Source organism: Pseudomyrmex gracilis, unplaced genomic scaffold (genome assembly GCF_002006095.1).
Source record: "Pseudomyrmex gracilis isolate BER0280 unplaced genomic scaffold, ASM200609v1 scaffold_519, whole genome shotgun sequence".
Taxonomy (NCBI): Eukaryota; Metazoa; Arthropoda; class Insecta; order Hymenoptera; family Formicidae; genus Pseudomyrmex; species Pseudomyrmex gracilis.
The window spans coordinates 56330-73775 of record NW_018021103.1 but is presented as its reverse complement, the minus strand read 5'-3'; the positions used below and the strand labels follow the sequence as shown (position 1 = coordinate 73775).

Below are 17446 nucleotides of genomic sequence, written 5' to 3'. Positions count from 1 at the left end.
CTTTGAATAGTAACTCCTTCTCTGTCTATCATTTACCCCACTACTTTGCTAGACAAAGATGAGGCTACTATTCAACACCAGCTGTCTCTCTCTCCACGTTGAAGACATTTTCTTAACATGGCAAAGGTAGGGAACGCGCAGTCTATATATTATACGTCTATGCTAGCAACTAGCTTTACCGCGTCCTGTGCAGAAGCCAATAGAACGTTTCCAAAGATTTTGATTCGATTCTTTTATTCGATTCTTAGGATAAAGAATCGATTCTCAAGAAAATCGAATAGTAAAGAATCGATTAAAAGAATCGATTTTTTGGCCAAAATAATCGATTTTTTAAGTAATCGAATCAAAATCGAACATCCCTAGTTGGGCCTTCTCGCGCATCTCATACGCGAACGGAAGATGGCTACTTGCTGCCGTTCGACTACGGAGTACCACGGCTTGTTGTGAGGGAAACGGGGACGTGAATTCGGCGCGCAGGACAGTATAACGCAACGGGTAACGCGAGGAACGCGATGCGTTAGGTACGCGCGGTTCGCCTCCTGAGATCGACGACTGTGATTGTCGCGAGCGAGACGGAGTGAGAGAGAGAAGAAGAAAGAAGGGCAACGAGAAGTACATTGAGTGCGCGGCGCGCCAGCAAAGGGCACCTCCTCCCCCTCGCCACCCCCGTGGTTTCGCTTCCACGGTGCCATGAGAGTGCGATCGGTTCGGCTGTTTACAGTTTTCGGTTTACAACAGACGTGCGACGATTAATGTGTACACACGATTGATTTAATTCTTCTCTTCCTTGACTCACTCAAGTTGCGTGAATCAATCTCCCGCATACGTCCCCGATACACGTGTCTCGCAAGACATTTATTCTCGATTTTGTGCTCTTGGGACGCGGAATCAAGGTAAGACGTTCTGTTCCGGTGACATAAAGATTTGATTACACCACACGGGCCTGTTTCTTGCATTAGGGAAATTCATATGGAGAATAAAAATGATAATCTTTTTACAATTACTCCAAGTATTTAACATACGTAGCTACAATTGTTGCTACTAATTTCGATCTTAACTTTATTGCGAGAAATTTTGTCGAGTTTCTTGAGGTTGCGTGATTGATGATGATTGATATTTAATAGATGTACATTTTCAAAAGTCGGGATTTGTCGTTAACATATGAGAAGTGAAATCGCTCGGAAAAAATTGACAGTCGATTGTCAGTCATTGACTGTATTCAGCAATTGAAACATTGTTTTGTTGCTTATTGTCTGAGAATATTTTTTTTTAGATCTATTGCAGATATAAAAAAAAAGTATTTGCTAATTGCAGACAGTAAGCACAAAGTGATGCCTCAATCACCTCATTTAGTTCACTTGCTCGATAGTCTATGGTTAAATGCACATATGTATGTATGTAAGATTTAGAGAACAATCAGCGAATCTAACTCGATAGATCGAGAGATATAGAAAGCCAGTGCAAACTTCACGCATCAATTTCTTTGATTTTCAGACAAACAATATGGGGTCCAGCCAACAATTCTCTCTTAGATGGAACAATTATTTAAAACATATTACTTGTGCTTTTGACACACTGAGAACAGATGAAGACCTAGTAGATGTAACTTTAAGTTGCGAGGGCAAGAAGATCAGAGCTCACAAAATGCTGCTTTCTGCTTGTAGCACATATTTTAGAGATTTATTTAAGGTAAATACAAAATAATTGTGTTTATTATTCATGTCTTGAAATATAAGAATAAGTATTTATATGTCTATGATTGTGTCACATTATAGGAAAATCCATGCCAGCATCCCATAATTATATTCAGAAATGTAAAATTTGATGATTTAGCTGCCTTGGTAGACTTCATGTATCAAGGTGAAGTGAACGTTGTTCAAGAACAGCTAGGTAGCTTCCTATCTACAGCAGGTTTATTGGCAGTTCAGGGTCTTACAGATGGCACGGGAAAGGATAACGATAGTTTAGTAGAAGTAAGATATTAATGAGATATAATTTATATATATATACAGGGTGCCCTCGAATTGGTGTGACATCTCTCGTAGGCAGGTTGGAGTAAAACTGAGTCGAAAAATCCTGAATCATTTTTTTCTATTATTTATAATAAAGGAGTAATTNTTGAGTAAATCAGGCCAATCAGTGCGGATCTTTAGCCAGGCGCACATTAGTGAACCGCGCGGAGCGCTCACACACCAGGCGCGTGGCTCACTGACGTGCGCCTGGCTAAAGATCGCTGATTGGCCTGATTTACTCAATAATTACTCCTTTATTAATTAATATTAATAATTAATTAATTAATTAATTAATCATTACTCCTTTATTATAAATAATACAAAAAAATGGTTCAGGACTTTTCGACTCAGTTTTACTCCTTCTTCCTGCCTACGAAAGATGTCACACCAATTCTGGGACACCCTGTATATATATATATATATATAAAGTTGTTAAGATTTTTAATAAATGTTACTTATATTTTTTTATACATGTGTCTCATGTTATTTTTCAGGATGACATAGAAATTCCTAATGAGCCCGAAGTGCAACTGCAAAACACTTCCAGCAAAGCTGAAAGGGATAATAAAAGGATTAAATCGCCATCTTCTCCGTTGCCGTATCACGCCACAGAATTGCCTGAAGCGCCACAGCCTAAAAGAAGAAAAACGCGAGAAAGCACAATAAATGTCGAAAAGAATTCAGTGGGAAATAATGGATCGTCAAAAGATGCTGACGGAAAAAATCAAATAGAAAATCAAACCGGACAAGTCAGTGATCCGGTCGAAATAATCCCGTTAATGCCGAATTTGAAACTGGAAATGCCTGAATATCTGGAGCAAGATGGCAGCAGTTGTAGTTACGAGGATCAAGGTATAGGTGATGCTACGATAAACAAACTTGGCATGGAAGATACGGCGTCGCATGATGAAAAAGTCGATATTAGTCAAACATTCTATTCGAGTCAATCAACATCAGATGGTTTGGACGGCAAACATCAATCAGCTGATGTTGGTAAGTATATTTGTGTGTATAATTTTGTTTGTAATTATCAGAATGTTTTCCGACATTAGTGTCTTCAATCTCAATAATTGTAATCAATTCTTGATGAGGTATTATTTTTGTTTTTCAGGACACATGCATTCTAAACCGGGTACTTCGGGAGAAAGGCCGTCACAGGAAGCAATACAGGGTGAGTAACAGTCGATCTTCCTTCATTATATATAAAATTTATATAATGCAATCTGTGGTGCTGTCATTATGCTAAAGTACATATGTGTGTCTGTGTGTGTATATATATATATGTGTGTATATATATATGTGTATGTGTGTGTGTATATACATATACATATATAAGATATGAAGATACACAATAGAGATTTGCAAATTAATATTTTATTGCATGTACATTGTTTACAAGAAAATTTAAACATTCGGCACGCTTAATTTATAAGCTACACTTTAAATGTAAATTATCACTGAAAATTTATTAAATCGAAAATTACAAAATGTAATATAATTTTAAAAGGAGCAATTAAAATGTTTACCTTAAATTACTTGCAGAACAATTAATTCTTATTTAAATTATAATCTAGTTATTTACATAGTTCACACAAACAAATAAATAAATAAATATTGATCAAGTTCCACTAATAACAATGTAATGATAATATGGCAATAATGACGGTACAACATACTTGTAAGTTTTGTATCCACATGTTTAACATTAATACTTATAATTAAAAATTCTTTTTATATAATGATTTAAAAAATACATCTGTATTTTTTATAAGGAATAAGATTTAAAAAATTTTTTTACATATTCTTAATTTTTTATGGACTGCTCTTTATTACACAAAAACTATATTCTAATAATGGTGACGGATTTATTGCATGTATTGTGGCTACAAAACTATGAACAGTATAAAACTATGAACGCCTTGATACATGAAGCATTTGACATTTTACATGGGATTATTCGGTTTCATGGATTAAGGTTGTGTGATAATTGTTTTGATAATAAGAAGGAAAACAAAAATTCCTTTTTATTACGACTATTTAGTTTGCGGGGTAGTTAGTTGACTGAGTCTCACACATCAAATTGTACGATGATTTGATAGTCTGTGCAGCTTTGCATTACACGCACACAAATGAAACTAGAGAAAAAGAAAATTGAATTAAATCGAGATCCGAATAACAGGATTTTTATGCAATTATTACAAGTAACATGTTTCTTAAAACAATAGTTTAGGTTTAGTCGGAAATTTTTTTTCTTTTTTTTTTCATAATATGTGTGTGGACCTGATTCTTAATATAACAGAGAGTTTGAATATACGGTTTCTGTAATTTCATAAAAATAAATAACATTATAATGTTTTTATTGCATATGTATAGAGTTTTTATCGCAATGTATAGAGTTGTCAAAAATTCAAGTTTTTGCATTACTCCGTGAAAATGAACATTTTTAGATACTCGTAAAAGATTAGATTACTCTTAAAAATGTTAAATCTTTTACGTGAATTAGTTTTACGCTGTTGAATGGAATCAGATTTGCGCGCAAGTTTGCTGTAAACAGATTTTGAGCAAAACGCGATCCGGTAAAACAAAAATTCTAATGTGATACAATCCCTATTTCAACAAGGGGAAAGATTTACTTTTTCTTCCGCCAATTAAAAATTTTTACTTTTAGTGTACAGAGTGCATGGTGTTTTTTGTATGTAAATGTATGGTACAGGCACTCGGGTGTAGGTTGAACTGTAGATAGTAAGCATTGCCAAGTGCTGTATGTGTGCCGACAATCATCAACATTCCTTTTTTCAAAATAACTCGATCAAAGCCACCACTATATTCCTCATTGCGCACTAACTGTAAGCATACTTTTGTATATGTACTAAAACCAGAATACCTTTCAGCGCTGGTTCGAAGCAACTTCTTCGTCAATTAGTATTTAATTTATGTATATAGCGCAAACCCCACTACGTACACACAACATACATAATTTATCTGCATGTACAACATTAATCTCTTATGTAAGAATATCAAAGTTTGAAGATAAAAGACAAGAAATTTTTTTCTAGAGGTTTGCGAAAAACACATTGTTGAACAAAAAAAGATTTTACACAATTTTTTAATTTTTACTAAAAATTGATTTATTTTTTCGAATATCTTTATGTTAGAAAAAACACTATCTTTGTTTTTAAATAGAATTTCTCTGATAACTCAACATCTCTAAAAAAAATCTATCAAAGCTATTTGCTCGATTGTGTACGGAAGTTCTCATGTAAATCGTTAGTCTCTACAGATCTATCAGAATAATAAATAATATTTTGTAGAGAGAGAGAGAGAAAGAGAGAGAGAGAGAGAGAGAGAGAGAGAGAGAGAGAAAGAGAAAATCAAATTTCATGATATTATGAAAATTACTTGATTTCGGACACAGTTGCTCTTTCGGCTCTCTCTCTCTCTCTCTCTCTCTCTCTCTCTCTCTCTCTTTCTCTCTGCGCTATCTTTGTATTCAAATCAAGATCAACTAAGGACAGGTTGAGTCGTAAAATGCGATCGTTATTTTCGCGATCTGCACAGCCTTGAAGTAAAAAATTAATCCTGAAATAATCAGGTAGTGGTGGTGGTACTCTGGTGACAATGGCATGTGTGCAAAACTTTTCTTGATATTTCTTGATATAACTCAAGACTGACTCTTTTCCTTTATGATACAAAACTTTACAAATGTAGAGTACTTCCCACGTGTGGAAAGTACGGCGATCAGATTGAATCGATATTCCTTCGGAATCCGTAATAATACTTTATGACGTAAAGTGATCTCTTTTGTACTAATATGTATGTACTAATATGTATATTTTGTACTAATATGTATATGTTTGAGATAAACATTTTAATATCTTTTTAGAATAATATTTTTGCACGATTACTTAAGTAAAAAAATCGAAATTCAAAACCGCACTATAAGCATATGATTACATCAATATATAAGTATGAAGATTAAGGAAAAGTAAAGTTTAGAAACCGAACCGTGTAGAAATTTGAGATCGATCTGTTATCAAATTTAAAATTTCTATCTTCGATCTCTTTACCGAATTGGACAATTAACAAGAAGAATTATATTCACGAATTATTATGGTTTTCAATTTTATTTGAATGTTTTGTTTTACGGATTTTGGAGGAATGTCCACGTGATGTGATTCTTTTCTTCTTCGAATGTCATAAATTTCAAATTGATTGTGGGGAATTGTGGGAAGTATTTGTGAGAAACATAACACGAAAGCCTTTGATCAGTATAAAAGAAAGAAAATAATTAAACATTTTTTTGGCAGGTAGGTAATCTAAATTCTCAATCTCAATCTAAATCCAAAACATCAACTTTTTTTAGTCACAAAGACATAAAAAAGCTTGTTCCTTCATTGTTCAAGTGCTAACGTTATTGTCGTTACATAATTTTTTGCATAACGCGTAATCTGTTCTATAGTGTGTTCCGTTCCATAGTCGATTCATTTGCGCAGCTTTTTTTTCTTATAACAACTCAATTTTAACTATAAATCAATTTATCCGCACGATTCAGTTGCGGACTGTATTGATCACAAACAATACAATATCTTCGAATTTTAATCACAGCTCAACAAACATGTGGCTTGGTATTATTGTTTGCATATCACGTATAATGGCATTAGTTTCATTAATTTTACATTGTTCTAGGATAAAATAGAACAAAGATATGATTAGGATGTAAAATCTAGATCAGAATTGATGCGTTGAAATTAATAGTATAGTTTGTTAAAAAAAAAACAATTAGAAAATATTAACTCGTTTCTTATATTTGAAGCTGTGCGTTTTGTTCGTTTCAATCTGTGTTTACTTTCCAAGGTATTGAATTGTTCTTGAAAATATTTCCGTTGACACGCGAACTCTGACTGATGGCCTTGCGGCCGTCTCGAGATTCGCGATAAGCGTTGTTGCTGAAGAAACTTGATGAGATGAAAAATCAAGCAAAAAGCACCGAGAATAAACAACAAGAGTGCTTTATATGTGAAAAGTTGCGTTTTGCACTTGGAATTATATCAACTCGTCGATAATTTTATCGCAATATGAAGTGCAACGATGAACACGATAGCGGCGATTGACGCGGCTTTTCCATGCGCGATATAAAAGTGAATACCCGTCGGAGATATCGATCGCAAATCGCGCTGCAAGAGGTCGACGAAGCTCATCGTCGATAAACACGGGAGGCCGAACACTCGAGCATCCTAACCAATTATGTGTAATCAGCGTTTTCTCTTGCTCCAGCATCATCAAGCGCTCGAAAAAATTAAGAGAGATTCTTCTTTTGGCACAGATTGACGGCCTATGTGCAGAGAAAAAGTTTTCCTTCTCATAAAAAATCGTCTAATTGGCAGAAAAAATGATGATGATAAATTACAATTGTTTCTGCCATTAAAGACACAATTGTGATAATAAATTCACGAGAGGATCGGGAAACCGTTCAAGAGAACGAAGCCTGAGAATAATGCAAAAGTACATCCACGTGGACTCGTCTCTCTACGTCTCTCCTCTCGTCAGCTGAAGAAAAGCTGAAAATGCTAATTTTTTGCTAATAAGTCCCGTAAACTACTCGACGTATAAAACTCAAACATTACAGAGGAGAAAACATTGAAACGATGCAAAAGCGTAAAAAAAAAACGTGTTGAAAACTAGCACGTGACAATGCTATCGCGCGATGAAGAACATCAGGTCAATGATACATTGTAGACATGGCTTTCTTGCAGCAGCTGCTGCTGCTGCGATTATGGGATTACTATGGTTGGTGCTGGGGGTTGGTTCTGCTGATGTTGCTGCGAGTTTTTCTAGTACCCGGGAGATAATCTATGTACACACATACGGAGAGAGGTGTCTTTTTTGTTGTAATTAAATAACTAACGGTTGTTGCATGCCCCCTACCTCGCGCCTACTACTTCTTTAAGAAAACTGACTAACCTCCTCCCCCTCCCTGATACACACACGTAAGAATTCGAAAAAAAAAAAAAAACGACATTTGTGTTTGCCGCTGGCCACAACAACACTGTGTTTCTCTCCAGGAGGGTTCACATACGTATCTGGTCAACCACATAGCCTCAGCAAAGCGAACGGCCACGGAAAAGTGTGTGTGCACTGCAAGCAGCGCGGCATGGTAACATCTCGCGGCAAACTCAGGCAGACTCGCTTCAAGTGTTGGCCCTGCAATGCCTGTTTGTGTCGCTGGCCGTGTTTCGTCGACTATCACAAAATACGCGCGATTCCGCATATTCCGCCCCCCTAGCACCAACCTCTTCGTAGTAACGCTCAGTTGGCAACGAAAACTCTAACGTCCATCTCTCCCCACTGCACATTGGGGTGAGTCGACAGACCATAGGAAGTATGAATGAGACAACCTCAGCATAGATACACCTTGCGGAGAGACAAGGAGAGGAGTTTCAGTTTTAAATGCTCTCATGTGATCACGCAAATCTTATAATTAGCGTTTTCTTTATGAAGATGACAGTTTTCTGAAAAAAATTTTCTTCCCGATTTTGTATATATGCCTAATATTGTGTAAAATTTTTATTAAACTCTTAGCTTTCTTTTCAAATTATCGTAATTATGGTGAATTATACATTTCTATTATTATTGAGACTTTTTTTTAAATGAAGAATTTGCGATTTTCATCTGTATTATATTTTTTTTTTGTTATATAGATTAACGCAACTATTTGTAATTAGTGAAATGTAATTTTATATCAAGTGTCATGCAGCGACAAACATACGTTCTGTATTTATGTATATTTGCTAATTATATAACTTTTTATAAATTTGCGTGGTAATTTATATTGTTACTTAAGAATGCTAATTGATTAATGACAGCATGATTTTTGACAAACAATGTTACATACTCAGTACGACATTGCGCTGTCAATCACGAGATTATTGTTTTTTCCTTACTCATTCGAGAGTGCGGTCGAAATTAAATTGACAGTAGACAAATCGTTAAACACCGTCATTTGTTGAATGATTTGTTTAAAAACAGTTATAATGTTATATTCTAATTATATAAATTAAAATATATATTATTTATATTGTATATATATTATTTTTTACATTATTATATTATTATACGATACATTATTATATTGAGATCGTTATGATAATATAATGATGATCAAAATTGAAGTCTGCGGTATATATTGCATATATTTTTTTTTACGTGCTTGTATGCAAGCGTCAGGATGTGACTAATCGTGATTTGGAAATCAAAAACTTGACATCGTCGTAATGCTCACATCAAGCACGAAAGAAAAGTTAAAAGCGCAAAGAATATAAACAACTTTATAACAAAGTCAATAGTAAAATTTAATTTAATTTCGACTTTTTTTATAAGACTGTTTATTTATAGATTCATCGATATAGTTATTAATTATATTATTTTTCGTCAACTTTGTCAGCCATGTTATCCATGAGGATCTCATAGAGAAATCTCTTGTTACCGCGAGGAACTAGATTTAATTAATTTGTTAAAAAAACGTTAAGTACAAAGAATAGCAATTGTTTTTTTGTATCCGCTAAGACTATAAGACAGCTGCTACATAATATTACTAACGTGTTATATATGTAAGAGAGTCCAAGCAACTCATGTAGATAATATTTAAATTAATTTTTATTATTATCTTGTATACACAATTCCGACGATCTCTTAGATTAAGCATTTTTCGTTTAGCTCTTATATTGCGAATTGGAACAAGGTTGTTTGGACTTACCTAGTATCATATATTTAATTTGCATTATTATTATCGTCCATGACGCATCATACATACTACAGTGTAATCATACTTCGAAGTACTACACACAAATACCTATAGACTGATTTTTTTAAATACATTATTGTCGATTATTTTTACCACTTGTATGACATTGAAAGAACAAAGAAATTGAATATTTTTAATTATGATTTTCTTTTCTTTGAAATTCCACCATTTATCGTTAATAGATATTATTTGTAGATAGCACTGTGTAGATAATATATACTGTGAATTTTTGATTCAATTTAAAATGTCATCAATCTAGCAAAGATTAATTCGATCGTGTGAGCCAATGTGTTAGATGTTCGTGCGCAATATATTTCTTATTTTAATTGAACTTAATTTAATTGAATTGTAAATTAATACATATAATAAGTTGAATCAAATTCAATTTGAAAATTTATCTAAAATGCTTGATTTGTATCAAATGAAATTTCCAATTTATTTTCCCTTACATAGAAATTAAAATATTCATTGCGAAAGAGACATCTTGATCAGGAGTCGAATCTGGACTTGTCGCATTCAGCATTTTCCCAATTCGGCCATCAAGGCACTGGATGAATTTCTCGCAGTAGGGGAAAAGTGACATGAAAGAAGATTGAAAAGGAGGAGGGCCCATAAAGCGGGTTTTCGGCCCAATCAGAAAATCATCGAAAACACGTGGAATACATTTTTTGAGACCATACCAATAATATTCAGTCAATTTTAGCCTAAACGGGATACATTCGTACCGCTCCTACCCCTCCCATACCTAGCTACGTCCACTTCACTACCCCCATATTTTGTGAGTAAGAAACGCTGACAAATACGACCTATAATGTTTCACAAATAAACAGTTTTGGGCCAGTTGAGCATTAGTCAATCGATCGTAGCTCACATCACTATGCTTTCCCTCCCCTTGGATCTCCCAATGCTTTTTACCCTCCACTATATCGCCTTAAGTTGTTGCGAGTGAGAAATGGTCACAAAAAATGATTTCGTATATGTGAAATCTCTATTTGTTTTCGGAAGTCATTTTCTGTGACCATTTCTCATTCGCAAGAACTTAAGACCGTATTGTGGGTGGTAAAAAGCATTGGGAGATCCAAGGGAAGCATAGTGATGTGAGCTACGATCGATTGACTAATGCTCAACTGGCCCAAAACTGTTTATTTGTGAAACATTATAGGTCGTATTTGTCAGGTCGTATTTTCTTACTCACAAAATATGGGGGTGGTGAAGTGGACGTAGCTAGGTATGGGAGGGGTAGGAGGGGTACGAATGTATCCCATTTAGGCTAAAATTGACTGAATATTATTGGTATGGTCTCAAACAATGTATTCCACGTATTTTCGATGATTTTCTGATTGGGCCGAAAACCCGCCTTATGAGCCCTTCTTCTTTTGAAAGAGCCATTTTCATTTATTCGGCAGTTTCTGAATGAATTTCACGGAAGTTTTAGGTTTTATACAGCAACACTAGACACATGTCACCCACAAATATATTTGACAGATTATTAAAAATAAATAGTGCCGGTATACCGTATCAAAGATTTTGTCATTAAAAAGTAAATTTTTGGATTTTATTTTTGTTTTTTAACATTCTCGTGTAAAGAAATAACGGTAAATTTGCATATTAAGGGCGATCTTACCGATTTCAATGACCTTGACATGTTCCCGAGTAACAGTCGAAAGATTTTAGCCGTCACTCGTTCTTCAGTAAAAAGTTATGGACGGAAAAAGTTTCATAACTGAACCATCGATTTTCGACACCGTGTACATTTGAGAAGTAAATATTTTGATTGTGTTACACTATTGCACGTGAGAAAGAGGCTTGACCTCTCCCTCTGCACTCCCAAAAGTACTAAAAGAAGACTACTTTGTTTATATATGTTCTTTTTGTTCGTGTTGTAAGCGCGTAGGCACGGGGGACTGTGCCCCCCCACGAGAGGGGCTTCGCCTCCATGCAGGGGAGAGGCTACACCCCTCCACCTGCACCCCCCCTTGCTTTGCGTAGGAAGTTGAAACCTTTGTAAAACGCAACGTTCCACATAGGTTTCACTTTTCTATGCAAAGCGAGGAGGAAGTGCAGGTGGAGGGGCTTAGCCCCTCCCTTGCAGGGGGCGCAGTCCCCCTGCCAACACGTAGAAATTGTGATTTTTACATTTAAATTTAAAATTTATTAATTTTAAATTTTATTGTTTATAAACTAAATACTTATGTGTAAGACATATTATGTCTAAACTATTATACATTACACACACATATGTCTAAAACATTTATATATTCTTCATCTAAAATATATACGGTGTCAAAAAACGATGGTTCAATTATTAAACTTTTTTTGTCCATAACTTTGTAACGAAGAACGAGCGACGGCTAAAACTTTCCGATTGTTACTCAGGACGGTCACCTTGACAATATATGTCAAGGTCATTGAAATCATTGAGGTCGCCCTTAATATGCAAATTTACCGAAATAACACAAAGATTATTATATTATGATTTTATGTATGTATTTAGTTTCCTAATTATGTAAATATTTCTCAGTCAAAACGTTTATTTTGTAGTGTATTTTGAGATCTTTTCTAAGAGGAAAAGTTATGAAAAAACCGACTTCTTATAACAGGAACTGTGACTGTTAATAAACAAAATTAATAAACAAATTGTTAATAGACATAATTGTTAGTAATAATTAATTGTTACAAAAATGTAAAACTAGGTTTATTAAACAATCTCTTCAAAATTAACAAAAACAACCAACGTAAAGTTTTTATTTATATATATTTTACTTACATCTAAGTAACTCTTACTTTATTAATCAAAACTTTTAAAATTACGATTGAGAAGAAAAAACTAAATCTTTTAGGCATGTTTTAAAGCAATTTTGACCAAAATAATTTGGCTGTTTTAATGCTTATCATGTTATGAAAGAGTCGAATTTTACTTTTTTTTAAGTGGAAATATGTTTAGTAATCTTGTTTTTTGTTTATTTGTTTATTATATTACATAAATAAATAAATAAACAAATTGGAACAATAAGCGTTATGTTTGATTGTTTTTTAAATAGTTTTTTTGGCTCTTTATTAAAACTAGCTCTTTCATGCCACTCTTTCTCGATTTGGTAAATTGGGTATTGAATTTTCAAATTGGAAATATGAGTTTTCAAATTAAACTTAGTTCAAAGTCTTATGTGTATTAATTTATACGTTTCAAATAAAATAAAGAATATTTTGCACGAATATCTAGCACATTAGCTCACACGATCGAATCAATCTTTAAAAACTAGATTTTTGATATCATATGAGCTGAAAATTGTTGTTAAATTTGTTCAAAGTATATCCTATTTTTTTTAATGAGAAAAACTAAAGAGAATTCTCTTTTTTTTTGCAATTTTAAAGATTATTGTGTGTAGAAAAGATAAAGCGCAAGCATTATAAAATGAAGTTTTTTCGAAGCGACTTGTTTTACACAAAGTGTTTAAACTGCATAACTAATTAATATAACTTATAACATGCACACATGAGAATATAAAATTTTAATGAGAAAAGTGTATTTCACGATTATGTTTTTAAAAAACACTTTTGTCTCCATCTTTTCTTAAAACTATTAAAAAACTGTTATTTGATTAAAGTCACGAGGAACAATTCTTCTCTGATATTTGCGACCGCCTGGGGCTTAACGAGCTTTTGAATCTCTCTCTTAATGGTGTCGTATGTCTTCTGTTTTTCCTCTGTCTCATCTGATTAGGCTTGCTCTACTCAGCTTGCGCTTATCATGCTCGTCTCGTAAGGAAAAGACGCTAGGAATTGTTGACGAGAATAGACGAAAAATATATTCCCGTTTTGCAAATATTTCGAAGTAATTTCTTCCAACCTTGTCTCTTTCCATTTTGTTTGTATATATTGGGGTTCTCAAAAATCATATATTTCAAGCTATAACTTACATACAATGTTGCAAGTGTAGTAAATATACATCTGACACATATTTAACACAAATATTTATATCGATAACATGAAATTTCGTATTTTATTTTTTTCGGTAAACAATTTCTCAAAGTATGTATTGGCAGGATTTTATAATTTAATAGTACTTTAATTGCTATTACGATTGTTCATATTCAAGGATAAAAAAAAAATATAGACGGTTTTTTCTTTTCCAAAGAATCTCAGCCATGCAATGATTTCTCATTCGAGATCTAATTCGCGTTCGAAAACGGTGCTGGCTAACAATGCGTGGTGACGTTGTGTTTTTTGTTGTTTTCTTTGTAGAACGAGTCGCGAGTGGTTACGACGACGACGACGACGACGCCGACGCTGTTTCTGCCAGCGGCGTCGCCGAGTCCGTCCCGGACGATGATTATGGTCAGTCCGGCGCTACGGCTGACACCGGCCTCTTGTTTCGCTGTAGAATTTGTTGGAAGGGTTTCAAGCACCCGATGTCGTTGACACTGCACAAGGATTTGCACGCGGGCCAGACCAGGTGTCCAATTTGCCATCGCATCTTCAGTCGAAGTTACGACATGAAATCACATTTGCTGCGTATCCACAAACATCAACATATGTTCAAATATTCATATGACGTCAAGTCAAGTTTTCGGAAGTGATAATGAATGTCCTTTCCTTCCTCTCCTCTCTCGGACTGTTTTTTCTTCCAGTTTCTTTCATTGTTTTTTCCTACTACCTGCTATAGCTTCCAGGAGTCGATTATTGTGCTGTTCGTTAGCACGCGCGCGCGCGCACACACACACACACACACTCACATACAAAACGTATTTACAGGGAGTTGAAGTACTTAATCAATAAGTGTACTTGAAAAGGTGTACTTAAACTTCAATACAGCGCAAAAATCTATATAGGGATTTATTCATACAGCTTATTGAAGCTTAGTTTTAACAATGTAATTTATTGGTTGTTCGAAAAGTATTTGACATGTTCGCTGTCAAACAAATTTCGCTCAAACGCGAATTGTTACATTGTACGAAACTTATTTGCGAACGTTAGTATTTGAGAATGAACGAACAAGCGAAATGTGTACTCTGTTATTTATTATTTTACACTCAACAGAAACGATTATGTTTATAAAGCTGAAATAAATAAATTCGTACATTCAATCAAAATTTCCGTGAGATAGCAGAGAACAAAAAATCTTCACTAATGTGTATGTCACATGACGATACTTTAACTCAAGTCGTATAAAAAGGGTTTGGTATTACATTTGGTAAGCTCTGAATAAGATGAATTTGGTAACCTGCAGCTTTCGTGAATATACACGCATTATATAATAGTGCGAAATCGTATGTCTGTTGTAGAATCTCTAAAAGAATTGGCAAACTACCTGACAAAATGTCTACCTGCCACCGGCGTAGGGGATGAGTATTATGAAACACACTCTCCGACTGTAACAACGAACTATGAGGACAATAGCATAGATGATCAAATAACAGAAAAAAATATGGTTATAGAACAGGACAGGATGATTATGACAGATTTAAATGATATATCTCATCACACAATAAAAAAAAAAAGAGGACCAGCTAGATCAGTAAAAAGAGTCTGTAAGAGATGTAACGAGACTTCTCGCCAACATAACGGTCGGATAAAAGTAATTGAAGTAACAACTTACTGTATTGATTGTGTCGGTAAACCTCACTATTGTATGAGATGTTTTAACATAGTACATCACATTGAGATGTCCGATTGAAGTCTTTTCGATTTTGCAAATGACTTATGCCACATTGACGTACGTTTTTCTTGGGGCGTCTATATGTTCACAATTTTAAATAGTAATTATATATATGTATTATTAGCCCAGTAAAATTAGACGAAAAAATGGTAACCCTGCGGAAAAATTAGTAACAAGCTGAATTTTTGCATAGACCTTTATTTTGTCGTTTTAAACAATGTCTCAAAAGTCTCTATCGATATGATCTCTGCGTAAAATTTTATAGAGGGTTAAAGGTAAAAAAAAAACAGTTTTTCGCAAATATCTCGAATTCTATTGGTTCTACGGCAAAAATAGTTATTATGAAATTTAGAGATTAGAAAATTCTCTACAAATGGGTTCTATGAGTGTTTTTCGTAAGAGCAACCGTTTTCCTGTACTACGCTTCGAAATTTGAAAAATCATGCTTCTGAGTGATCATGCACTCTTTTCCACACCAGAGCTCTTTTCAACTCGCGCACGGCGTGCGGTTTACGCCATAAGATTTCTATGCAGTCACATGATCAGTTGGAAGGCTCTGTTTCACACCACCTCAGAAGTAGAGTAAGTAGTAGGCGCATTTAATATACATCCACAGTGACATTCACGTCAACATTCACGTGCTATTTTCTTCAAAACGGTTGCTCCTACGAAAAAACTCAATACAACTTTTTTTGTAGAGAAGTTTTTAATCTCCAAATTTCATAATAACTATTTTTGCCGTAGAACCAGTAGAATTCGAGATATTTGCAAAAAACTTTTTTTTACCTTTAACCTTCTAAAAATTTTACGCAGAGGTCATATCGATGGAGACTCTTGAGACATTTTTAAAAATGACAAAATAAAGGTCCGTCCAAAAATTCAGGTTGTTACTCATTTTTCCGCAGAAATTCTAATTTTACTAGGCTATTGTATATTTCATATTCCATAATTATATATATATATATAATTATATATATTTTTACTATTTTTTAAATATTAGTATTTCTTAAATGCCTTTTGTCTATCGTACTTCAACACAAATATTTCTATTTTAGTAAGCAAAATAGAACTTAAGTGTTTAAGACGCAGAAAACATGTTGATATCGAAAATTTATATGATCTTACTTGAATGGCAATATAATTCGCAAATAATTTATATATCAATGTTTTGTAAAAAAAAAAAGTGTGTTCTAGATTGATTACAGAATTTAATTATGATAAATTCAATATTGTAAATAGAATTAATATTTTTGTATAATATTACTTATAAAACACTGATCGAAATTAAAAATACATCTATATAAATACTTAAGATATATGTGCCATACAATATAGCATTGTGACTGTGAGTATTTTATGGAGACATACAATATTATAGAACCTATTATTTTATTTCTTTATTCAACTAATAAGTTTTTATTTTGTGATAACGTACATATATGTTTTGTATTCAATAACAAAATAAATGATCAAACAAGTGTGTTTAGTTTTGCTTAAAATAACAGGAAAAGTATTTATAAATGCGCATAGATAGAAATCAATTTTGTACAATCTAATTTCATGGAGGTAAAAATGTTTTTATGTAAATTTGTCTCAAAAAATATTTGCATCTGAGAGTACAAATTTCTTTATTCTTTTTACACATTTTAGTTACATACTTTACATAAGCTGTTTACTTTCAGGATTCAATTTAAAAACACAAGTGCAAGGCAAATACATAAACGTCTTGTGTGACTAGATATGTAAAAATTCATAAAATTAGTAGTTTGTATATTAATCTCATTTAATATTTTTATTAATATGTAAGATCAAACACACTCTACTTATAATTTTTATGTGAAGAATTACTACATTAAAAAAAAAACAAACAAACGCTTCTGCTATAGAGAATCCCATACTTTTGCTGAAAAACAAGTACTTTAAAAAAAATGAAAGAAGATATATATAAATACACTTTTTATAATTAGAAGTATTTAA

General features: G+C 33.5%; 1 protein-coding gene across 6 annotated transcripts in view; it reads left to right on the top strand.

The window, feature by feature from the left end:
- Window positions 1–374: 374 nt before the first annotated feature.
- Window positions 375–17446, top strand: part of LOC109860963 (protein tramtrack, beta isoform-like) — a 34846-nt gene continuing 17774 nt past the window's right edge. For 3 of the 6 annotated variants that reach the window (XM_020440395.1, XM_020440394.1, XM_020440393.1), the window contains exons 1-5: window positions 375–893; window positions 1495–1689; window positions 1776–1973; window positions 2507–3005; window positions 3124–3183. In XM_020440395.1, coding sequence (XP_020295984.1) covers window positions 1504–1689; window positions 1776–1973; window positions 2507–3005; window positions 3124–3183 — 943 coding nt within the window. In that variant the 5' untranslated portion in view covers window positions 375–893; window positions 1495–1503. The other 3 variants (XM_020440391.1, XM_020440392.1, XM_020440396.1) reach the window with 3 other exon arrangements.